The sequence below is a fragment of the Cheilinus undulatus genome, linkage group 16 (genome assembly GCF_018320785.1).
Source record: "Cheilinus undulatus linkage group 16, ASM1832078v1, whole genome shotgun sequence".
Classification (NCBI taxonomy): Eukaryota; Metazoa; Chordata; class Actinopteri; order Labriformes; family Labridae; genus Cheilinus; species Cheilinus undulatus.
In genome coordinates, this window is record NC_054880.1 from 956,902 (window position 1) to 983,153 (window position 26,252).

Here is a 26,252-nt window from a genome sequence, read left to right on the forward strand (position 1 = left end):
TTTGACTGTAAAAATCATAGTTTCAGTATTCTAGCTCATATTTTGACTGTTAAAATCATAGTTTCAGTATTCTAGCTCATATTTTGACTGTAAAATCATGGTTTCAGTATTCTAGCTCATATTTTGACTGTAAAAATCATGGTTTCAGTATTCTAGCTCATATTTTGACTGTAAAAATCATGGTTTCAGTATTCTAGCTCATATTTTGACTGTAAAAATCATGGTTTCAGTATTCTAGCTCATATTTTGACTGTAAAAATCATAGTTTCAGTATTCTAGCTCATATTTTGACTGTAAAAATCATAGTTTCAGTATTCTAGCTCATATTTTGACTGTTAAAATCATAGTTTCAGTATTCTAGCTCATATTTTGACTGTTTAAATCATAGTTTCAGTATTCTAGCTCATATTTTGACTGTAAAAATCATGGTTTCAGTATTCTAGCTCATATTTTGACTGTAAAAATCATGGTTTCAGTATTCTAGCTCATATTTTGACTGTAAAAATCATAGTTTCAGTATTCTAGCTCATATTTTGACTGTTAAAATCATAGTTTCAGTATTCTAGCTCATATTTTGACTGTTAAAATCATAGTTTCAGTATTCTAGCTCATATTTTGACTGTTAAAATCATGGTTTCAGTATTCTAGCTCATATTTTGACTGTTAAAATCATAGTTTCAGTATTCTAGCTCATATTTTGACTGTTAAAATCATAGTTTCAGTATTCTAGCTCATATTTTGACTGTTAAAATCATAGTTTCAGTATTCTAGCTCATATTTTGACTGTTAAAATCATAGTTTCAGTATTCTAGCTCATATTTTGACTGTTTAAATCATAGTTTCAGTATTCTAGCTCATATTTTGACTGTTTAAATCATAGTTTCAGTATTCTAGCTCATATTTTGACTGTTTAAATCATAGTTTCAGTATTCTAGCTCATATTTTGACTGTTAAAATCATAGTTTCAGTATTCTATCTCATATGTAGACTGTAAAAATCATAGTTTCAGTATTCTAGCTCATATTTTGACTGTTAAAATCATAGTTTCAGTATTCTAGCTCATATTTTGACTGTAAAAATCATAGTTTCAGTATTCTAGCTCATATTTTGACTGTAAAAATCATAGTTTCAGTATTCTAGCTCATATTTTGACTGTTTAAATCATAGTTTCAGTATTCTAGCTCATATTTTGACTGTAAAAATCATGGTTTCAGTATTCTAGCTCATATTTTGACTGTAAAAATCATGGTTTCAGTATTCTAGCTCATATTTTGACTGTAAAAATCATAGTTTCAGTATTCTAGCTCATATTTTGACTGTTAAAATCATAGTTTCAGTATTCTAGCTCATATTTTGACTGTTAAAATCATAGTTTCAGTATTCTAGCTCATATTTTGACTGTTTAAATCATAGTTTCAGTATTCTAGCTCATATTTTGACTGTAAAATCATGGTTTCAGTATTCTAGCTCATATTTTGACTGTAAAAATCATGGTTTCAGTATTCTAGCTCATATTTTGACTGTAAAAATCATAGTTTCAGTATTCTAGCTCATATTTTGACTGTAAAAATCATAGTTTCAGTATTCTAGCTCATATTTTGACTGTTAAAATCATGGTTTCAGTATTCTAGCTCATATTTTGACTGTTAAAATCATAGTTTCAGTATTCTAGCTCATATTTTGACTGTTAAAATCATGGTTTCAGTATTCTAGCTCATATTTTGACTGTTAAAATCATGGTTTCAGTATTCTAGCTCATATTTTGACTGTTAAAATCATGGTTTCAGTATTCTAGCTCATATTTTGACTGTTTAAATCATAGTTTCAGTATTCTAGCTCATATTTTGACTGTAAAAATCATAGTTTCAGTATTCTAGCTCATATTTTGACTGTTAAAATCATAGTTTCAGTATTCTAGCTCATATTTTGACTGTTAAAATCATAGTTTCAGTATTCTAGCTCATATTTTGACTGTTTAAATCATAGTTTCAGTATTCTAGCTCATATTTTGACTGTTAAAATCATAGTTTCAGTATTCTAGCTCATATTTTGACTGTTTAAATCATAGTTTCAGTATTCTAGCTCATATTTTGACTGTTTAAATCATAGTTTCAGTATTCTAGCTCATATTTTGACTGTTAAAATCATAGTTTCAGTATTCTAGCTCATATTTTGACTGCTAAAATCATGGTTTCAGTATTCTAGCTCATATTTTGACTGTTAAAATCATAGTTTCAGTATTCTAGCTCATATTTTGACTGTTTAAATCATAGTTTCAGTATTCTAGCTCATATTTTGACTGTTAAAATCATAGTTTCAGTATTCTAGCTCATATTTTGACTGTTAAAATCATGGTTTCAGTATTCTAGCTCATATTTTGACTGTTAAAATCATAGTTTCAGTATTCTAGCTCATATTTTGACTGTAAAAATCATAGTTTCAGTATTCTAGCTCATATTTTGACTGTTAAAATCATAGTTTCAGTATTCTAGCTCATATTTTGACTGTAAAAATCATGGTTTCAGTATTCTAGCTCATATTTTGACTGTAAAAATCATGGTTTCAGTATTCTAGCTCATATTTTGACTGTAAAAATCATAGTTTCAGTATTCTAGCTCATATTTTGACTGTAAAAATCATAGTTTCAGTATTCTAGCTCATATTTTGACTGTTAAAATCATAGTTTCAGTATTCTAGCTCATATTTTGACTGTTTAAATCATAGTTTCAGTATTCTAGCTCATATTTTGACTGTAAAAATCATGGTTTCAGTATTCTAGCTCATATTTTGACTGTTAAAATCATAGTTTCAGTATTCTAGCTCATATTTTGACTGTTAAAATCATGGTTTCAGTATTCTAGCTCATATTTTGACTGTTAAAATCATAGTTTCAGTATTCTAGCTCATATTTTGACTGTTAAAATCATAGTTTCAGTATTCTAGCTCATATTTTGACTGTTAAAATCATAGTTTCAGTATTCTAGCTCATATTTTGACTGTTAAAATCATAGTTTCAGTATTCTAGCTCATATTTTGACTGTAAAAATCATAGTTTCAGTATTCTAGCTCATATTTTGACTGTTAAAATCATAGTTTCAGTATTCTAGCTCATATTTTGACTGTTAAAATCATAGTTTCAGTATTCTAGCTCATATTTTGACTGTTTAAATCATAGTTTCAGTATTCTAGCTCATATTTTGACTGTTTAAATCATAGTTTCAGTATTCTAGCTCATATTTTGACTGTAAAAATCATAGTTTCAGTATTCTAGCTCATATTTTGACTGTTAAAATCATAGTTTCAGTATTCTAGCTCATATTTTGACTGTTAAAATCATAGTTTCAGTATTCTAGCTCATATTTTGACTGTTTAAATCATAGTTTCAGTATTCTAGCTCATATTTTGACTGTTAAAATCATAGTTTCAGTATTCTAGCTCATATTTTGACTGTTTAAATCATGGTTTCAGTATTCTAGCTCATATTTTGACTGTAAAAATCATGGTTTCAGTATTCTAGCTCATATTTTGACTGTAAAAATCATGGTTTCAGTATTCTAGCTCATATTTTGACTGTAAAAATCATAGTTTCAGTATTCTAGCTCATATTTTGACTGTAAAAATCATAGTTTCAGTATTCTAGCTCATATTTTGACTGTTAAAATCATAGTTTCAGTATTCTAGCTCATATTTTGACTGTTAAAATCATAGTTTCAGTATTCTAGCTCATATTTTGACTGTTTAAATCATAGTTTCAGTATTCTAGCTCATATTTTGACTGTAAAAATCATGGTTTCAGTATTCTAGCTCATATTTTGACTGTAAAAATCATGGTTTCAGTATTCTAGCTCATATTTTGACTGTAAAAATCATGGTTTCAGTATTCTAGCTCATATTTTGACTGTTAAAATCATGGTTTCAGTATTCTAGCTCATATTTTGACTGTTAAAATCATAGTTTCAGTATTCTAGCTCATATTTTGACTGTTAAAATCATAGTTTCAGTATTCTAGCTCATATTTTGACTGTTAAAATCATAGTTTCAGTATTCTAGCTCATATTTTGACTGTTAAAATCATAGTTTCAGTATTCTAGCTCATATTTTGACTGTTAAAATCATAGTTTCAGTATTCTAGCTCATATTTTGACTGTTAAAATCATAGTTTCAGTATTCTAGCTCATATTTTGACTGTTTAAATCATAGTTTCAGTATTCTAGCTCATATTTTGACTGTTTAAATCATAGTTTCAGTATTCTAGCTCATATTTTGACTGTTTAAATCATAGTTTCAGTATTCTAGCTCATATTTTGACTGTTTAAATCATAGTTTCAGTATTCTAGCTCATATTTTGACTGTTAAAATCATAGTTTCAGTATTCTAGCTCATATTTTGACTGCTAAAATCATGGTTTCAGTATTCTAGCTCATATTTTGACTGTTAAAATCATAGTTTCAGTATTCTAGCTCATATTTTGACTGTTAAAATCATAGTTTCAGTATTCTAGCTCATATTTTGACTGTTTAAATCATAGTTTCAGTATTCTAGCTCATATTTTGACTGTTAAAATCATAGTTTCAGTATTCTAGCTCATATTTTGACTGTTTAAATCATAGTTTCAGTATTCTAGCTCATATTTTGACTGTTAAAATCATAGTTTCAGTATTCTAGCTCATATTTTGACTGTTAAAATCATGGTTTCAGTATTCTAGCTCATATTTTAACTGTAAAAATCATAGTTTCAGTATTCTAGCTCATATTTTGACTGTTAAAATCATAGTTTCAGTATTCTAGCTCATATTTTGACTGTTAAAATCATAGTTTCAGTATTCTAGCTCATATTTTGACTGTAAAAATCATAGTTTCAGTATTCTAGCTCATATTTTGACTGTTAAAATCATGGTTTCAGTATTCTAGCTCATATTTTGACTGTAAAAATCATGGTTTCAGTATTCTAGCTCATATTTTAACTGTAAAAATCATAGTTTCAGTATTCTAGCTCATATTTTGACTGTTAAAATCATAGTTTCAGTATTCTAGCTCATATTTTGACTGTAAAAATCATGGTTTCAGTATTCTAGCTCATATTTTGACTGTAAAAATCATGGTTTCAGTATTCTAGCTCATATTTTGACTGTTAAAATCATAGTTTCAGTATTCTAGCTCATATTTTGACTGTAAAAATCATGGTTTCAGTATTCTAGCTCATATTTTGACTGTTAAAATCATAGTTTCAGTATTCTAGCTCATATTTTGACTGTAAAAATCATGGTTTCAGTATTCTAGCTCATATTTTGACTGTAAAAATCATGGTTTCAGTATTCTAGCTCATATTTTGACTGTAAAAATCATAGTTTCAGTATTCTAGCTCATATTTTGACTGTTAAAATCATAGTTTCAGTATTCTAGCTCATATTTTGACTGTTTAAATCATAGTTTCAGTATTCTAGCTCATATTTTGACTGTAAAAATCATGGTTTCAGTATTCTAGCTCATATTTTGACTGTTAAAATCATAGTTTCAGTATTCTAGCTCATATTTTGACTGTAAAAATCATGGTTTCAGTATTCTAGCTCATATTTTGACTGTTAAAATCATAGTTTCAGTATTCTAGCTCATATTTTGACTGTAAAAATCATGGTTTCAGTATTCTAGCTCATATTTTGACTGTTAAAATCATAGTTTCAGTATTCTAGCTCATATTTTGACTGTTTAAATCATGGTTTCAGTATTCTAGCTCATATTTTGACTGTTAAAATCATAGTTTCAGTATTCTAGCTCATATTTTGACTGTTAAAATCATGGTTTCAGTATTCTAGCTCATATTTTGACTGTTAAAATCATAGTTTCAGTATTCTAGCTCATATTTTGACTGTAAAAATCATGGTTTCAGTATTCTAGCTCATATTTTAACTGTTAAAATCATAGTTTCAGTATTCTAGCTCATATTTTGACTGTTAAAATCATAGTTTCAGTATTCTAGCTCATATTTTGACTGTAAAAATCATGGTTTCAGTATTCTAGCTCATATTTTGACTGTAAAAATCATGGTTTCAGTATTCTAGCTCATATTTTGACTGTAAAAATCATGGTTTCAGTATTCTAGCTCATATTTTGACTGTTAAAATCATAGTTTCAGTATTCTAGCTCATATTTTGACTGTTAAAATCATAGTTTCAGTATTCTAGCTCATATTTTGACTGTAAAAATCATAGTTTCAGTATTCTAGCTCATATTTTGACTGTAAAAATCATAGTTTCAGTATTCTAGCTCATATTTTGACTGTTTAAATCTTAGTTTCAGTATTCTAGCTCATATTTTGACTGTTAAAATCATAGTTTCAGTATTCTAGCTCATATTTTGACTGTTAAAATCATAGTTTCAGTATTCTAGCTCATATTTTGACTGTTAAAATCATAGTTTCAGTATTCCAGCTCATATTTTGACTGTAAAAATCATGGTTTCAGTATTCCAGCTCATATTTTGACTGTTAAAATCATAGTTTCAGTATTCTAGCTCATATTTTGACTGTTAAAATCATAGTTTCAGTATTCTATCTCATATTTTGACTGTAAAAATCATGGTTTCAGTATTCTAGCTCATATTTTGACTGTTAAAATCATGGTTTCAGTATTCTAGCTCATATTTTGACTGTTAAAATCATAGTTTCAGTATTCTAGCTCATATTTTGACTGTTAAAATCATAGTTTCAGTATTCTAGCTCATATTTTGACTGTAAAAATCATAGTTTCAGTATTCTAGCTCATATTTTGACTGTTAAAATCATGGTTTCAGTATTCTAGCTCATATTTTGACTGTTAAAATCATGGTTTCAGTATTCTAGCTCATATTTTGACTGTAAAAATCATAGTTTCAGTATTCTAGCTCATATTTTGACTGTTAAAATCATAGTTTCAGTATTCTAGCTCATATTTTGACTGTAAAAATCATGGTTTCAGTATTCTAGCTCATATTTTGACTGTAAAAATCATGGTTTCAGTATTCTAGCTCATATTTTGACTGTTAAAATCATAGTTTCAGTATTCTAGCTCATATTTTGACTGTTAAAATCATGGTTTCAGTATTCTAGCTCATATTTTGACTGTTAAAATCATAGTTTCAGTATTCTAGCTCATATTTTGACTGTAAAAATCATGGTTTCAGTATTCTAGCTCATATTTTGACTGTAAAAATCATGGTTTCAGTATTCTAGCTCATATTTTGACTGTAAAAATCATAGTTTCAGTATTCTAGCTCATATTTTGACTGTTAAAATCATAGTTTCAGTATTCTAGCTCATATTTTGACTGTTTAAATCATAGTTTCAGTATTCTAGCTCATATTTTGACTGTAAAAATCATGGTTTCAGTATTCTAGCTCATATTTTGACTGTTAAAATCATAGTTTCAGTATTCTAGCTCATATTTTGACTGTAAAAATCATGGTTTCAGTATTCTAGCTCATATTTTGACTGTTAAAATCATAGTTTCAGTATTCTAGCTCATATTTTGACTGTAAAAATCATGGTTTCAGTATTCTAGCTCATATTTTGACTGTTAAAATCATAGTTTCAGTATTCTAGCTCATATTTTGACTGTTTAAATCATAGTTTCAGTATTCTAGCTCATATTTTGACTGTAAAAATCATAGTTTCAGTATTCTAGCTCATATTTTGACTGTTAAAATCATAGTTTCAGTATTCTAGCTCATATTTTGACTGTTAAAATCATAGTTTCAGTATTCTAGCTCATATTTTGACTGTTTAAATCATAGTTTCAGTATTCTAGCTCATATTTTGACTGTAAAAATCATAGTTTCAGTATTCTAGCTCATATTTTGACTGTTAAAATCATAGTTTCAGTATTCTAGCTCATATTTTGACTGTTAAAATCATGGTTTCAGTATTCTAGCTCATATTTTGACTGTTAAAATCATAGTTTCAGTATTCTAGCTCATATTTTGACTGTTAAAATCATAGTTTCAGTATTCTAGCTCATATTTTGACTGTAAAAATCATGGTTTCAGTATTCTAGCTCATATTTTAACTGTTAAAATCATAGTTTCAGTATTCTAGCTCATATTTTGACTGTTAAAATCATAGTTTCAGTATTCTAGCTCATATTTTGACTGTAAAAATCATGGTTTCAGTATTCTAGCTCATATTTTGACTGTAAAAATCATGGTTTCAGTATTCTAGCTCATATTTTGACTGTAAAAATCATGGTTTCAGTATTCTAGCTCATATTTTGACTGTAAAAATCATGGTTTCAGTATTCTAGCTCATATTTTGACTGTTAAAATCATAGTTTCAGTATTCTAGCTCATATTTTGACTGTAAAAATCATAGTTTCAGTATTCTAGCTCATATTTTGACTGTAAAAATCATAGTTTCAGTATTCTAGCTCATATTTTGACTGTTTAAATCATAGTTTCAGTATTCTAGCTCATATTTTGACTGTTAAAATCTTAGTTTCAGTATTCTAGCTCATATTTTGACTGTTAAAATCATAGTTTCAGTATTCTAGCTCATATTTTGACTGTTAAAATCATAGTTTCAGTATTCTATCTCATATTTTGACTGTAAAAATCATGGTTTCAGTATTCCAGCTCATATTTTGACTGTTAAAATCATAGTTTCAGTATTCCAGCTCATATTTTGACTGTTAAAATCATAGTTTCAGTATTCTAGCTCATATTTTGACTGTTAAAATCATAGTTTCAGTATTCTAGCTCATATTTTGACTGTAAAAATCATGGTTTCAGTATTCTAGCTCATATTTTGACTGTTAAAATCATGGTTTCAGTATTCTAGCTCATATTTTGACTGTTAAAATCATGGTTTCAGTATTCTAGCTCATATTTTGACTGTTAAAATCATAGTTTCAGTATTCTAGCTCATATTTTGACTGTTAAAATCATAGTTTCAGTATTCTAGCTCATATTTTGACTGTTAAAATCATGGTTTCAGTATTCTAGCTCATATTTTGACTGTTAAAATCATAGTTTCAGTATTCTAGCTCATATATTGACTGTTAAAATCATGGTTTCAGTATTCTAGCTCATATTTTGACTGTTAAAATCATAGTTTCAGTATTCTAGCTCATATTTTGACTGTTAAAATCATGGTTTCAGTATTCTAGCTCATATTTTGACTGTTAAAATCATGGTTTCAGTATTCTAGCTCATATTTTGACTGTTAAAATCATAGTTTCGGTATTCTAGCTCATATTTTGACTGTAAAAATCATGGTTTCAGTATTCTAGCTCATATTTTGACTGTTTAAATCATGGTTTCAGTATTCTAGCTCATATTTTGACTGTTAAAATCATAGTTTCGGTATTCTAGCTCATATTTTGACTGTTAAAATCATGGTTTCAGTATTCTAGCTCATATTTTGACTGTTAAAATCATAGTTTCAGTATTCTAGCTCATATTTTGACTGTTAAAATCATAGTTTCGGTATTCTAACTCATATTTTGACTGTAAAAATCATGGTTTCAGTATTCTAGCTCATATTTTGACTGTTAAAATCATAGTTTCAGTATTCTAGCTCATATTTTGACTGTTAAAATCATGGTTTCAGTATTCTAGCTCATATTTTGACTGTTAAAATCATGGTTTCAGTATTCTAGCTCATATTTTGACTGTTAAAATCATGGTTTCAGTATTCTAGCTCATATTTTAACTGTAAAAATCAAAGTTTCAGTATTCTAGCTCATATTTTGACTGTTAAAATCATAGTTTCAGTATTCTAGCTCATATTTTGACTGTAAAAATCATGGTTTCAGTATTCTAGCTCATATTTTGACTGTAAAAATCATGGTTTCAGTATTCTAGCTCATATTTTGACTGTTAAAATCATAGTTTCAGTATTCTAGCTCATATTTTGACTGTAAAAATCATGGTTTCAGTATTCTAGCTCATATTTTGACTGTTAAAATCATAGTTTCAGTATTCTAGCTCATATTTTGACTGTAAAAATCATGGTTTCAGTATTCTAGCTCATATTTTGACTGTAAAAATCATGGTTTCAGTATTCTAGCTCATATTTTGACTGTAAAAATCATATTTTCAGTATTCTAGCTCATATTTTGACTGTTAAAATCATAGTTTCAGTATTCTAGCTCATATTTTGACTGTTTAAATCATAGTTTCAGTATTCTAGCTCATATTTTAACTGTAAAAATCATAGTTTCAGTATTCTAGCTCATATTTTGACTGTTAAAATCATAGTTTCAGTATTCTAGCTCATATTTTGACTGTAAAAATCATGGTTTCAGTATTCTAGCTCATATTTTGACTGTAAAAATCATGGTTTCAGTATTCTAGCTCATATTTTGACTGTTAAAATCATAGTTTCAGTATTCTAGCTCATATTTTGACTGTAAAAATCATGGTTTCAGTATTCTAGCTCATATTTTGACTGTTAAAATCATAGTTTCAGTATTCTAGCTCATATTTTGACTGTAAAAATCATGGTTTCAGTATTCTAGCTCATATTTTGACTGTAAAAATCATGGTTTCAGTATTCTAGCTCATATTTTGACTGTAAAAATCATAGTTTCAGTATTCTAGCTCATATTTTGACTGTTAAAATCATAGTTTCAGTATTCTAGCTCATATTTTGACTGTTAAAATCATAGTTTCAGTATTCTAGCTCATATTTTGACTGTAAAATCATGGTTTCAGTATTCTAGCTCATATTTTGACTGTTAAAATCATAGTTTCAGTATTCTAGCTCATATTTTGACTGTAAAAATCATGGTTTCAGTATTCTAGCTCATATTTTGACTGTTAAAATCATAGTTTCAGTATTCTAGCTCATATTTTGACTGTAAAAATCATGGTTTCAGTATTCTAGCTCATATTTTGACTGTTAAAATCATAGTTTCAGTATTCTAGCTCATATTTTGACTGTTTAAATCATAGTTTCAGTATTCTAGCTCATATTTTGACTGTAAAAATCATAGTTTCAGTATTCTAGCTCATATTTTGACTGTTAAAATCATAGTTTCAGTATTCTAGCTCATATTTTGACTGTTAAAATCATAGTTTCAGTATTCTAGCTCATATTTTGACTGTAAAAATCATGGTTTCAGTATTCTAGCTCATATTTTAACTGTTAAAATCATAGTTTCAGTATTCTAGCTCATATTTTGACTGTTAAAATCATAGTTTCAGTATTCTAGCTCATATTTTGACTGTAAAAATCATGGTTTCAGTATTCTAGCTCATATTTTGACTGTAAAAATCATGGTTTCAGTATTCTAGCTCATATTTTGACTGTAAAAATCATGGTTTCAGTATTCTAGCTCATATTTTGACTGTTAAAATCATAGTTTCAGTATTCTAGCTCATATTTTGACTGTAAAAATCATAGTTTCAGTATTCTAGCTCATATTTTGACTGTAAAAATCATAGTTTCAGTATTCTAGCTCATATTTTGACTGTTTAAATCATAGTTTCAGTATTCTAGCTCATATTTTGACTGTTAAAATCATAGTTTCAGTATTCTAGCTCATATTTTGACTGTTAAAATCATAGTTTCAGTATTCTATCTCATATTTTGACTGTAAAAATCATGGTTTCAGTATTCCAGCTCATATTTTGACTGTTAAAATCATAGTTTCAGTATTCTAGCTCATATTTTGACTGTTAAAATCATAGTTTCAGTATTCTAGCTCATATTTTGACTGTTAAAATCATAGTTTCAGTATTCTATCTCATATTTTGACTGTAAAAATCATGGTTTCAGTATTCTAGCTCATATTTTGACTGTTAAAATCATAGTTTCAGTATTCTAGCTCATATTTTGACTGTTTAAATCATAGTTTCAGTATTCTAGCTCATATTTTGACTGTAAAAATCATAGTTTCAGTATTCTAGCTCATATTTTGACTGTTAAAATCATGGTTTCAGTATTCTAGCTCATATTTTGACTGTTAAAATCATGGTTTCAGTATTCTAGCTCATATTTTAACTGTTAAAATCATAGTTTCAGTATTCTAGCTCATATTTTGACTGTTAAAATCATAGTTTCAGTATTCTAGCTCATATTTTGACTGTAAAAATCATGGTTTCAGTATTCTAGCTCATATTTTGACTGTTAAAATCATGGTTTCAGTATTCTAGCTCATATTTTGACTGTTAAAATCATAGTTTCAGTATTCTAGCTCATATTTTGACTGTAAAAATCATGGTTTCAGTATTCTAGCTCATATTTTGACTGTTAAAATCATAGTTTCAGTATTCTAGCTCATATTTTGACTGTTAAAATCATAGTTTCAGTATTCTAGCTCATATTTTGACTGTTTAAATCATAGTTTCAGTATTCTAGCTCATATTTTGACTGTAAAAATCATGGTTTCAGTATTCTAGCTCATATTTTGACTGTTAAAATCATAGTTTCAGTATTCTAGCTCATATTTTGACTGTAAAAATCATGGTTTCAGTATTCTAGCTCATATTTTGACTGTTAAAATCATAGTTTCAGTATTCTAGCTCATATTTTGACTGTAAAAATCATGGTTTCAGTATTCTAGCTCATATTTTGACTGTTAAAATCATAGTTTCAGTATTCTGGCTCATATTTTGACTGTTTAAATCATAGTTTCAGTATTCTAGCTCATATTTTGACTGTAAAAATCATAGTTTCAGTATTCTAGCTCATATTTTGACTGTTAAAATCATAGTTTCAGTATTCTAGCTCATATTTTGACTGTTAAAATCATAGTTTCAGTATTCTAGCTCATATTTTAACTGTTAAAATCATAGTTTCAGTATTCTAGCTCATATTTTGACTGTTAAAATCATAGTTTCAGTATTCTAGCTCATATTTTGACTGTAAAAATCATGGTTTCAGTATTCTAGCTCATATTTTGACTGTAAAAATCATGGTTTCAGTATTCTAGCTCATATTTTGACTGTAAAAATCATGGTTTCAGTATTCTAGCTCATATTTTGACTGTAAAAATCATGGTTTCAGTATTCTAGCTCATATTTTGACTGTTAAAATCATAGTTTCAGTATTCTAGCTCATATTTTGACTGTAAAAATCATAGTTTCAGTATTCTAGCTCATATTTTGACTGTAAAATCATAGTTTCAGTATTCTAGCTCATATTTTGACTGTTTAAATCATAGTTTCAGTATTCTAGCTCATATTTTGACTGTTTAAATCATAGTTTCAGTATTCTAGCTCATATTTTGACTGTTAAAATCATAGTTTCAGTATTCTAGCTCATATTTTGACTGTTAAAATCATAGTTTCAGTATTCTATCTCATATTTTGACTGTAAAAATCATGGTTTCAGTATTCCAGCTCATATTTTGACTGTTAAAATCATAGTTTCAGTATTCTAGCTCATATTTTGACTGTTAAAATCATAGTTTCAGTATTCTAGCTCATATTTTGACTGTTAAAATCATAGTTTCAGTATTCTAGCTCATATTTTGACTGTAAAAATCATGGTTTCAGTATTCTAGCTCATATTTTGACTGTTAAAATCATGGTTTCAGTATTCTAGCTCATATTTTGACTGTTAAAATCATGGTTTCAGTATTCTAGCTCATATTTTGACTGTTAAAATCATAGTTTCAGTATTCTAGCTCATATTTTGACTGTTAAAATCATAGTTTCAGTATTCTAGCTCATATATTGACTGTTAAAATCATGGTTTCAGTATTCTAGCTCATATTTTGACTGTTAAAATCATAGTTTCAGTATTCTAGCTCATATTTTGACTGTTAAAATCATGGTTTCAGTATTCTAGCTCATATTTTGACTGTTAAAATCATGGTTTCAGTATTCTAGCTCATATTTTGACTGTTAAAATCATAGTTTCGGTATTCTAGCTCATATTTTGACTGTAAAAATCATGGTTTCAGTATTCTAGCTCATATTTTGACTGTTTAAATCATGGTTTCAGTATTCTAGCTCATATTTTGACTGTTAAAATCATAGTTTCAGTATTCTAGCTCATATTTTGACTGTTAAAATCATGGTTTCAGTATTCTAGCTCATATTTTGACTGTTAAAATCATAGTTTCAGTATTCTAGCTCATATTTTGACTGTAAAAATCATGGTTTCAGTATTCTAGCTCATATTTTGACTGTTAAAATCATAGTTTCAGTATTCTAGCTCATATTTTAACTGTTAAAATCATGGTTTCGGTATTCTAGCTCATATTTTGACTGTTAAAATCATGGTTTCAGTATTCTAGCTCATATTTTGACTGTTAAAATCATGGTTTCGGTATTCTAGCTCATATTTTGACTGTTAAAATCATAGTTTCAGTATTCTAGCTCATATTTTGACTGTTAAAATCATAGTTTCAGTATTCTAGCTCATATTTTGACTGTTAAAATCATAGTTTCAGTATTCTAGCTCATATTTTGACTGTTAAAATCATAGTTTCAGTATTCTAGCTCATTTTTTGACTGTTAAAATCATAGTTTCGGTATTATAGCTCATATTTTGACTGTTAAAATCATGGTTTCGGTATTCTAGCTCATATTTTGACTGTAAAAATCATGGTTTCGGTATTCTAGCTCATATTTTGACTGTAAAAATCATGGTTTCAGTATTCTAGCTCATATTTTGACTGTAAAAATCATAGTTTCAGTATTCTAGCTCATATTTTGACTGTTTAAATCATGGTTTTAGTATTCTAGCTCATATTTTGACTGTTAAAATCATAGTTTCAGTATTCTAGCTCATATTTTGACTGTTTAAATCATGGTTTCAGTATTCTAGCTCATATTTTGACTGTTAAAATCATAGTTTCAGTATTCTAACTCATATTTTGACTGTTAAATTCATAGTTTCAGTATTCTAGCTCATATTTTGACTGTTAAAATCATGGTTTCAGTATTCTAGCTCATATTTTGACTGTTAAAATCATGGCTTCAGTATTCTAGCTCATATTTTGCCTTTTTAAAACATTATTTTGACTTTAAATGTCATATTTTTACCTTTTAAACTCATAATTTTGACTTTTTATCTCAGATGTTGAGTGTTTTATTCATTGTGTGGACCTTTCATTCTCTAAATCATTTATGCTGACAGTCAGTGGTTAAACTCTGACCCTTGGAGCACGGACGGTCAAGTGGTTTAAGGCGCTACCCATGTACGTGGGCGGCCTGGGTTCAAATCTGTCTCTCCCCACTCTCTTCCCTGTTTCTGAGTCTATCCACTGTCTTTCCTCTATCAAATAAAGGCATGAAAAGTCCTAAAAATAAATCTTAAAAAAACAAATAGAAAAACAAACAAAAAAAACTCTGAACCTTCTGAACCTTGGGATTGACTCCTTAAAGCTTCCAGGAGACGTCAGCTTCACCAGACAGAAATCTACATGTTGTTGTCAGAGCGTCAGACCTGAGGAGGAGCAGAAAGGTTACCGTGGTACCACACTGCTCTGCCTGTTGGAGTGTTTGAGGACTAACCTAGTCTTTGTTCAGGTGTGGTCCATCCATAAGCTAAGACTGTGAAGTAAAGGAAGGAAACGTTCCCAAATGAAAATGTTTTTAGTAGTTTTGGTGTTAAATCAAACTCAGACCTTCCAGAGAGACTTTGCTCTCTGGCAGCAGAACTCGTTGGTTTCTGTTTTTCATGCTGTTGTGATTCATCTGTTGATTCAGTCTGGGTACAGAAGATCTTTGTTTTTATAATCCTGCAGAAATCAAAACCATCACAGCTAGAGTAAAAACCTTTGGGTTGCAGAAAACGACCCTAACAGCTGGGGTGGACATGTTTCTGTGTGAGTTAAAGCTTAAATAAAGATTAGACGAGCGTGGCATCACCTAAACTAGACATGCTGTAGAAGGTACTGTTGTTACTGTTGTAACTGTCATTACTGTTATTACTGTTGTTACTGTCATCACTGTCATGACTGTTGTTACTGTCATTACTGTCATTACTGTTGTTACTGTCATTACTGTCATAACTGTTGCTACTGTCATTACTTTCATTACTGTCATTACTGTTTTTACTGTTGTAACTGTCATTACTGTTGTTACTGTTGTAACTGTCATTACTGTTGTTACTGTTGTAACTGTCATTACTTTTGTTGCTGTCATTACTTGCGTTACTGTTGTTACTGTCATTACTGTTGTTACTGTTGTAACTGTCATTACTTTTGTTGCTGTCATTACTTGCGTTACTGTTGTTACTGTCATTACTGTTGTTACTGTCATTACTGTTGTTACTGTTGTTACTGTCATTACTGTTGTTACTGTCATTACTGTTGTTACTGTTGTTACTGTCGTTACTGTTGTTACTGTCATTACTGTTGTTACTGTTGTAACTGTCATTACTGTCATTACTGTTGTTACTATTGTTACTGTCATTACTGTTGTTACTGTTGTTACTGTCATTACTGTCATTACTGTTGTTACTATTGTTACTGTCATTGCTATTGTTACTGTTGTTACTGTCATTACTGTTGTAACTGTCATTACTGTTGTTACTGTTGTTACTGTCATTACTGTTGTTACTGTCATTACTGTTGTTACTGTTGTTACTGTCGTTACTGTTGTTACTGTCATTACTGTTGTTACTGTTGTTACTGTCATTACTGTTGTTACTGTTGTTACTGTCGTTACTGTTGTTACTGTTGTAACTGTCATTACTGTTGTTACTGTTGTTACTGTCGTTACTGTTGTTACTGTCATTACTGTTGTTACTGTTGTTACTGTCGTTACTGTTTTTACTGTTGTAACTGTCATTACTGTTGTTACTGTTGTAACTGTCATTACTGTTATTACTGTTGTTACTGTCATCACTGTCATGACTGTTGTTACTGTCACTACTGTCATTACTGTTGTTACTGTCATAACTGTTGCTACTGTCATTACTTTCATTACTGTCATTACTGTTTTTACTGTTGTAACTGTCATTACTGTTGTTACTGTTGTTACTGTTGTAGCTGTCATTACTGTTGTTACTGTCATTACTGTTGTTACTGTCATTACTGTCATTACTGTTGTTACTGTCGTTACTGTTGTTACTAACGTTACTGTCATTACTGTCATTACTGTTGTTACTTTCATTTCTGTCATAACTGTCTTTACTGCTGTTACTGTTGTTACTGTCATTACTGTCATAACTGTTGCTACTGTCATTACTTTCATTACTGTCATTACTGTTTTTACTGTTGTAACTGTCATTACTGTTGTTACTGTTGTAACTGTCATTACTGTTGTTACTATTGTTACTGTCATTGCTATTGTTACTGTTGTTACTGTCATTACTGTTGTAACTGTCATTACTGTTGTTACTGTTGTTACTGTCATTACTGTTGTTACTGTTGTTACTGTCATTACTGTTGTTACTGTTGTTACTGTCGTTACTGTTGTTACTGTCATTACTGTTGTTACTGTTGTTACTGTCATTACTGTTGTTACTGTTGTTACTGTCGTTACTGTTGTTACTGTTGTAACTGTCATTACTGTTGTTACTGTTGTTACTGTCGTTACTGTTGTTACTGTCATTACTGTTGTTACTGTTGTTACTGTCATTACTGTTTTTACTGTTGTAACTGTCATTACTGTTGTTACTGTTGTAACTGTCACTACTGTTATTACTGTTGTTACTGTCATCACTGTCATGACTGTTGTTACTGTCACTACTGTCATTACTGTTGTTACTGTCATAACTGTTGCTACTGTCATTACTTTCATTACTGTCATTACTGTTTTTACTGTTGTAACTGTCATTACTGTTGTTACTGTTGTTACTGTTGTAGCTGTCATTACTGTTGTTACTGTCATTACTATTGTTACTGTCATTACTGTCATTACTGTTGTTACTGTCGTTACTGTTGTTACTAACGTTACTGTCATTACTGTCATTACTGTTGTTACTTTCATTTCTGTCATAACTGTCTTTACTGCTGTTACTGTTGTTACTGTCATTACTGTCATAACTGTTGCTACTGTCATTACTTTCATTACTGTCATTACTGTTTTTACTGTTGTAACTGTCATTACTGTTGTTACTGTTGTAACTGTCATTACTGTTGTTACTGTTGTAACTGTCATTACTTTTGTTGCTGTCATTACTTGCGTTACTGTTGTTACTGTCATTACTGTTGTTACTGTTGTAACTGTCATTACTTTTGTTGCTGTCATTACTTACGTTACTGTTGTTACTGTCATTACTGTTGTTACTGTCATTACTGTTGTTACTGTCATTACCGTTGTTACTGTTGTTACTGTCGTTACTGTTGTTACTGTCATTACTGTTGTTACTGTTGTTACTGTCATTACTGTTGTTACTGTTGTTACTGTCATTACTGTTGTTACTGTTGTTACTGTCATTACTGTTGTTACTGTCATTACCGTTGTTACTGTTGTTACTGTCGTTACTGTTGTTACTGTTGTAACTGTCATTACTGTTGTTACTGTTGTAACTGTCATTACTTTTGTTGCTGTCATTACTTGCGTTACTGTTGTTACTGTCATTACTGTTGTTACTGTTGTAACTGTCATTACTTTTGTTGCTGTCATTACTTGCGTTACTGTTGTTACTGTCATTACTGTTGTTACTGTCATTACTGTTGTTACTGTTGTTACTGTCATTACTGTTGTTACTGTCATTACCATTGTTACTGTTGTTACTGTCGTTACTGTTGTTACTGTCATTACTGTTGTTACTGTTGTAACTGTCATTACTGTTGTTACTGTTGTTACTGTCATCACTGTCATGACTGTTGTTACTGTCACTACTGTCATTACTGTTGTTACTGTCATAACTGTTGCTACTGTCATTACTTTCATTACTGTCATTACTGTTTTTACTGTTGTAACTGTCATTACTGTTGTTACTGTTGTTACTGTTGTAGCTGTCATTACTGTTGTTACTGTTGTTGCTGTCATCACTGTCATGACTGTTGTTACTGTCACTACTGTCATTACTGTTGTTACTGTCATAACTGTTGCTACTGTCATTACTTTCATTACTGTCATTACTGTTGTTCCTGTCAGTACTGTCATTGTCGTTGTTAGTGTTGTTACTGTCATTACTGTTGTTATTGTTGTTACTGTCATCACTGTCATGACTGTTGTTACTGTCACTACTGTCATTACTGTTGGTACAGTCATAACTGTTGCTACTGTCATTACTTTCATTACTGTCATTACTGTTGTTCCTGTCAGTACTGTCATTGTCGTTGTTAGTGTTGTTACTGTCATTACTGTTGTTACTGTTGTAGCTGTCATTACTGTTGTTACTGTCATTACTGTTGTTACTGTCATTACTGTTGTTACTGTCGTTACTGTTGTTACTAATGTTACTGTCATTACTGTCATTACTGTCATTACTGTTGTTACTTTCATTTCTGTCGTAACTGTCTTTACTGCTGTTACTGTTGTTACTGTCATTGATGTCATTACTGTCGTTACTATCCTTACTGTTGTTACTGTCATTACTGTTGTTACTTTTGTTTCGGTCATAACTGTCATTACTGCTGTAACTGTCATTGCTGTCATTACTGTTGTTCCTGTCAGTACTGTCATTGTTGTTGTTAGTGTTGTTACTGTCATTACTGTGGTTACTGTTGTTACTGTCATTACTGTCATTACTGTTGTTACTGTCGTTACTGTCGTCACCGTTGTTACTGTCGTTACTGTGGTTATTGTTGTTACTGTTGTTACTGTCATTACTGTTGTTACTATTGTTACTGTCATTACTGTTGTTACTGTTGTTACTGTCATTACTGTTGTTACTGGCGTTACTGTTGCTACTGTCATTACTGTTGTTACTGTCATTATTGTTGTCACTGTCATTACTGTCATTACTGTTGTTACTATTGTTACTGTCATTACTGTTGTTACTGTTGTTACTGTCATTACTGTTGTTACTGTTGTAGGTGTCATTGATGTCATTACTGTCGTTACTATCATTACTGTTGTTACTGTCATTACTGTTGTTAATTTCGTTTCTGTCATAGCTGTATTTACTGCTGTAACTGTCAGTGCTGTCATTACTGTTGTTCCTGTCAGTACTGTCACTGTTGTTGTTAGTGTTGTTACTGTCATTAGTGTGGTTACTGTTGTTACTGTCGTTACTGTCGTCACCGTTGTTACTGTTGTTACTGTGGTTATTGTTGTTACTGTTGTTACTGTCATTGCTGTTGTTACTGTTGTTACTGTCATTACTGTTGTTACTATTGTTACTGTCGTTACTATCCTTACTGTTGTTACTGTCATTACTGTTGTTACTTTTGTTTCGGTCATAACTGTCATTACTGCTGTAACTGTCATTGCTGTCATTACTGTTGTTACTCTCATTACTGGCATTGCTGTTGTTACTGTCAGTACTGCCATTATTGTTGTTAGTGTTGTAACTGTCATTACTGTTGTTACTGTCATTACTGTCGTTACTATCATTACTGTCGTTACTATCATTACTGTTGTTACTGTTGTAACTGTCATTGCTGTCATTACTGTTGTTACTATTGTTACTGTCATTACTGTTGTTACTGTTGTTACTGTCATTATTGTTGTCACTGTCATTACTGTCATTACTGTTGTTACTGTTGTCACTGTCTTTACTGCTGTTACTGTTGTTACTGTCATTACTGTCATTACTGTTGTTACTGTAGTTACTGTTGTTACTAACGTTACTGTCATTACTGTCATTACTGTTGTTACTGTCGTTACTGTTGTTACTAACGTTACTGTCATTACTGTCATTACTGTTGTTACTGTAGTTACTGTTGTTACTAACGTTACTGTCATTACTGTCATTACTGTTGTTACTGTCGTTACTGTTGTTACTAACGTTACTGTCATTACTGTCATTACTGTTGTTACTGTCGTTACTGTTGTTACTAACGTTACTGTCATTACTGTCATTACTGTTGTTACTTTCATTTCTGTCATAACTGTCTTTTACTGCTGTTACTGTTGTTACTGTCATTACTGTCGCTACTATCATTACTGTTGTTACTTTCTTTTCTGTCATAACTGTTGTTACTGCTGTAAATGTCATTGCTGTCATTACTGTTGTTACTGTTGTTACTGTCATTGATGTCATTACTGTCGCTACTATCATTACTGTTGTTACTTTCGTTTCTGTCATAACTGTCTTTACTGCTGTTACTGTAGTTACTGTTGTTACTAACGTTACTGTCATTACTGTCATTACTGTTGTTACTATCATTGCTGTCATTACTGTTGTTCCTGTCAGTACTGTCATTGTCGTTGTTAGTGTTGTTACTGTCATTACTGTGGTTACTGTTGTTACTGTCATTACTTTCATTACTGTCATTACTGTTGTTACTCTCATTACTGGCATTGCTGTTGTTACTGTCAGTACTGTCATTATTGTTGTTAGTGTTGTTACTGTCATTACTGTGGTTACTATTGTTACTATACTTACTGTCATTACTGTCATTACTGTTGTCACTGTCATTACTGTTGTTACTGTTGTTACTGTCATTACTGTTGTTACTCTCATTACTGGCATTGCTGTTGTTACTGTGGTTGCCATGATGGTGGACTGTACTCCTGGTTCTTTGCTCCACATGGATTAGTTCAGTGCACTTCTGTACTGTTGAGAGGTCTGTACCACATCAGTACAGTATGAAAACCTCTACACCCCTATTAAATCCTGAGGAAAAGCCCACCTGACCAGGATTCTGAGCTGGATCCTTCTTACTGTGAGACCACAGTGCTAACCCCTGCACGCCGATGCAGCCGCACCTTCATCACTGCAAGATGCAAAGATGTCCTGACTTGTGTCCTTACAATCCTTTAGATCAGGGGTGTCAGACTAAACAACAGCAGGGGGCGGATTCTGGATTCAGGTCTAACCTGAGGGCCTAACAGGGTCAGAGTTTAACCATTGACTGTCAACCTCAATGATTTAGAGAATAAAACATCCACATGATAAATTAAAAACTCAACATCTGAGATAAAAGGTCAAACTTATAAGTTTTAAAGGTAAAAATATGACATTTAAAGTCAAAATAATGTTTTTAAAAGTCAAAATATGAGATAGAATACTGACACCATGATTTTAACAGTCAAAATGTAAGATAAAAGTCCAAATCATGAGTTTTAAAGTTTTGAATATGTTATAAAAGTGAACATTAGGAGTTGAAATGGTCAGCAAAACTGAGATAAAAATCAAAATCATGATATTCAACAATCAGATTATGAGATAAACATTGAAATCATTAGTTTAAAATGTAGAAAATGAGATAAAATTCAAAGTTAGGAGTTAAAAGAGGTCAATAATACTAATAATAATAACAATAATAATATAATGATAATAATAATGATAATAATGCTAATAATAACAATAATAATAATGATAATAAAAGGAAACAGGGAAAACATTTAGAAGGTCAAAGGAACAGCCAACTTAACTCTCAAGTCCAAGTCCATGGGTCCAGATTTAACCTCAGACTCACCTTGATGGAGTCCTGCTTGGTGTCCCTGGGTGTCCTTTGACCCCTGACCTCTAACTCCCGGGACGTGGAGGGGATCATGACGGCGGGAGCAGCCAGGAGGAGGACAAGGAGGAGGGAGGGAGACATGACCTGGTTGGACCGGTGGTACAGATCCTCCTCAGGATGTGTGGGATAAAAAGGGCCGTAGAAACGATGATGATGATGATGATGATGATGATGATGATGATGAAGGACTGCTGGCCTCTCTGTAGCTGATCAGAGTATGGTCTCTGGACAGGTGGATCCTCTCTCTATGGATTTTCTCTCCTGTAAGGGGGCAGAGGCGCATGTAGAGCCGTGTTAAAGTTTCTGCTGAGCTCAGCAGACTCCACTTCAGTCACAATTAGCAGAAACAGGGTCATTAGCCGTTTACGGGCTGTCAGTGCAGCACGGCGGCCCGTAAAACACCACGGAAAAACCAGCCTGGTCTGGGCCAGGAGTGTGTGACGATGGCGCTGCACGTGTCGGTGGCACACGAGTCAAAGGAGCATTAAAGGGTTAATTTATCTCGGCATACGAGCGCTGCTTAAATGAAATAGATCCTCATGTCTCATTTGTTTGGCTCTGTCAGGCCACTCTGCTCCTGATTGGCTGGGATTTTCCCTGCAGGGCCAACGTTAAGCTCTAAAGACGTTTGTTTGGTTTTCAGAAACCAACATCTGTCAGCGTGTTCCTCGTTACTGTTTCCACTACATGTGCTCTGAGTCTTCTTATGTTTGACAACAACCATTCAGGTTATTACTGCAGACATTATTACTGCAGCCATTATTACTGCAGCCATTATTACTGCAGACATTATTACTGCAGATATTATTACTGCACACATTATTACTGCAGATATTATTACTGCAGACATTATTACTGCAGCCATTATTACTGCAGACATTATTACTGCACACATTATTACTGCAGACATTATTACTGCAGCCATTATTACTGCACACATTATTACTGCAGATATTATTACTGCAGACATTATTACTGCAGCCATTATTACTGCACACATTATTACTGCAGACATTATTACTGCAGACATTATTACTGCAGACATTATTACTGCACACATTATTACTGCAGACATTATTACTGCAGACATTATTACTGCAGACATTATTACTGCAGACATTATTACTGCAGACATTATTACTGCACACATTATTACTGCAGCCATTATTACTGCAGCCATTATTACTGCAGACATTATTACTGCACACATTATTACTGCAGACATTATTACTGCAGCCATTATTACTGCAGACATTATTACTGAAGACATTATTACTGCAGCCATTATTACTGCAGACATTATTACTGCAGATATTATTACTGCAGCCATTATTACTGCAGACATTATTACTGAAGACATTATTACTGCAGCCATTATTACTGCAGACATTATTACTGCAGATATTATTACTGCAGCCATTATTACTGCAGACATTATTACTGAAGACATTATTACTGCAGCCATTATTACTGCAGACATTATTACTGCAGATATTATTACTGCAGCCATTATTACTGCAGACATTATTACTGAAGACATTATTACTGCAGCCAATATTACTGCAGACATTATTACTGCAGATATTATTACTGCAGCCATTATTACTGCAGCCATTATTACTGCAGACATTATTACTGCAGCCATTATTACTGCAGCCATTATTACTGCAGACATTATTACTGCAGACATTATTACTGCAGACATTATTACTGCACACATTATTACTGCAGACATTATTACTGCAGACATTATTACTGCAGCCATTATTACTGCAGACATTATTACTGCAGCCATTATTACTGCAGACATTATTACTGCAGACATTATTACTGCAGACATTATTACTGCAGCCATTATTACTGCAGACATTATTACTGAAGACATTATTACTGCAGCCATTATTACTGCAGACATTATTACTGCAGATATTATTACTGCAGCCATTATTACTGCAGACATTATTACTGCAGACATTATTACTGCAGACATTATTACTGAAGACATTATTACTGCAGCCATTATTACTGCAGACATTATTACTGCAGCCATTATTACTGCAGACATTATTACTGCAGCCATTATTACTGCAGACATTATTACTGCAGACATTATTACTGCAGCCATTATTACTGCAGACATTATTACTGCAGACATTATTACTGCAGACATTATTACTGCAGACATTATTACTGCAGCCATTATTACTGCAGACATTATTACTGCAGCCATTATTACTGCAGACATTATTACTGCAGACATTATTACTGCACACATTATTACTGCAGCCATTATTACTGCAGACATTATTACTGAAGACATTATTACTGCAGCCATTATTACTGCAGACATTATTACTGCAGATATTATTACTGCAGCCATTATTACTGCAGACATTATTACTGAAGACATTATTACTGCAGCCATTATTACTGCAGATATTATTACTGCAGCCATTATTACTGCAGACATTATTACTGCAGACATTATTACTGCAGACATTATTACTGCAGACATTATTACTGCACACATTATTACTGCAGATATTATTACTGCAGACATTATTACTGCAGACATTATTACTGCAGACATTATTACTGCAGACATTATTACTGCAGACATTATTACTGCAGACATTATTACTGCAGACATTATTACTGCAGACATTATTACTGCAGACATTATTACTGCACACATTATTACTGCAGACGTTCAGGTTATTACTGCAGACATTAGCAACAACTAAAGGGTCTTTAAGGGGGGAGTCTGCTGTTTTAAAGAACATGGTTCTCACTTCTACATGTAAAGGACTGAAACCTAAAGGTTGCGAGAAGGCAGGAAAGGCTGCGTTCTGATACAGAGGAACAACCAGAATAAAAAGGCTCAGATTATTATTCTATTATATACAAGTGTCTGATAACACAACACAGCACTCTGCAGCAAGAGAAAGAGCCAACACCGGCAAAAGTAAGAGAAACAGCTGGAGGAGCATTTAGCAGCTAATCAGGTTAATTATCAACAGGTCAGTCACATGACTGGGTATAAAAGGAACATTTTAGAGAGGCAGAGTCTCTCTGAAGTAAAGATGAATCTAAAAACTGAGGAACAATTTCAGAAAATGTTCCTCAGACTCTGAATCTCCTCCATCTCCAGTTCATAATATCATCAACAGGTTCAGAGAATCTGGAGAAATCTCTGAGAGAAGGGACAAGGCTGAAGGGGCCCTCAGGGGCCCTCAGGGGCCACGTCATTAAAAACAGGCATGATTCTGTAGTGAAATCACTGCATGGGCTCAGGAACATTCCAGAAATCATCGTCTGTCAACACAGTTGGCCGTGCCATCCACCAATGACAGTTAAAGCTGGATCATGGAGAGAAGAAGCCATATGTGACCAGGATCCAGAAACACCGTGGTCCGTCTTCTCTGGACCAAAGCTCATTTAACATGGACTGAGGAAACATGGAAAACTGTTCTGTGGTCAGAGGAAACATGGAAAACTGTTCTGTGGTCAGAGGAAACCTTGGACGCCGTGTCCTGTGGTCTAAAGAGGATCTGGAGCATCCAGCTGGTTCTCCTGGCTCAGGTCTAAAGCCTGCATCTCTGATGGTATGGGGTTCCATTAGTGCCTATGGCGTGGGCAGCTCTAACATCTGGAACTATCAATGCTGAAAAGTAGAGAGAGCTTTTAGAGCCACATATGCTCCCATCCAGACAACGTCTCTGTCAGGACCATGCTAAACCACAGACCACATCCATCACAACAGCATGGCTTAACAGCAGAACAGTCCGGGTCCTG

At 31.8% G+C, this 26,252-nt stretch overlaps 1 protein-coding gene across 3 annotated transcripts in view; it reads right to left on the reverse strand.

Annotated features, from left to right (window-relative positions):
* The window catches only part of LOC121523386 (tenascin), a 120,340-nt gene that overhangs the window by 83,205 nt on the left and 10,883 nt on the right, over positions 1-26,252 (reverse strand). For all 3 annotated transcript variants that reach the window (XM_041808255.1, XM_041808253.1, XM_041808256.1), the window contains exon 2: positions 22,413-22,718. In XM_041808255.1, coding sequence (XP_041664189.1) covers positions 22,413-22,538 — 126 coding nt within the window. In that variant the 5' untranslated portion in view covers positions 22,539-22,718. The remainder of the gene's footprint in view (positions 1-22,412; positions 22,719-26,252) is intronic.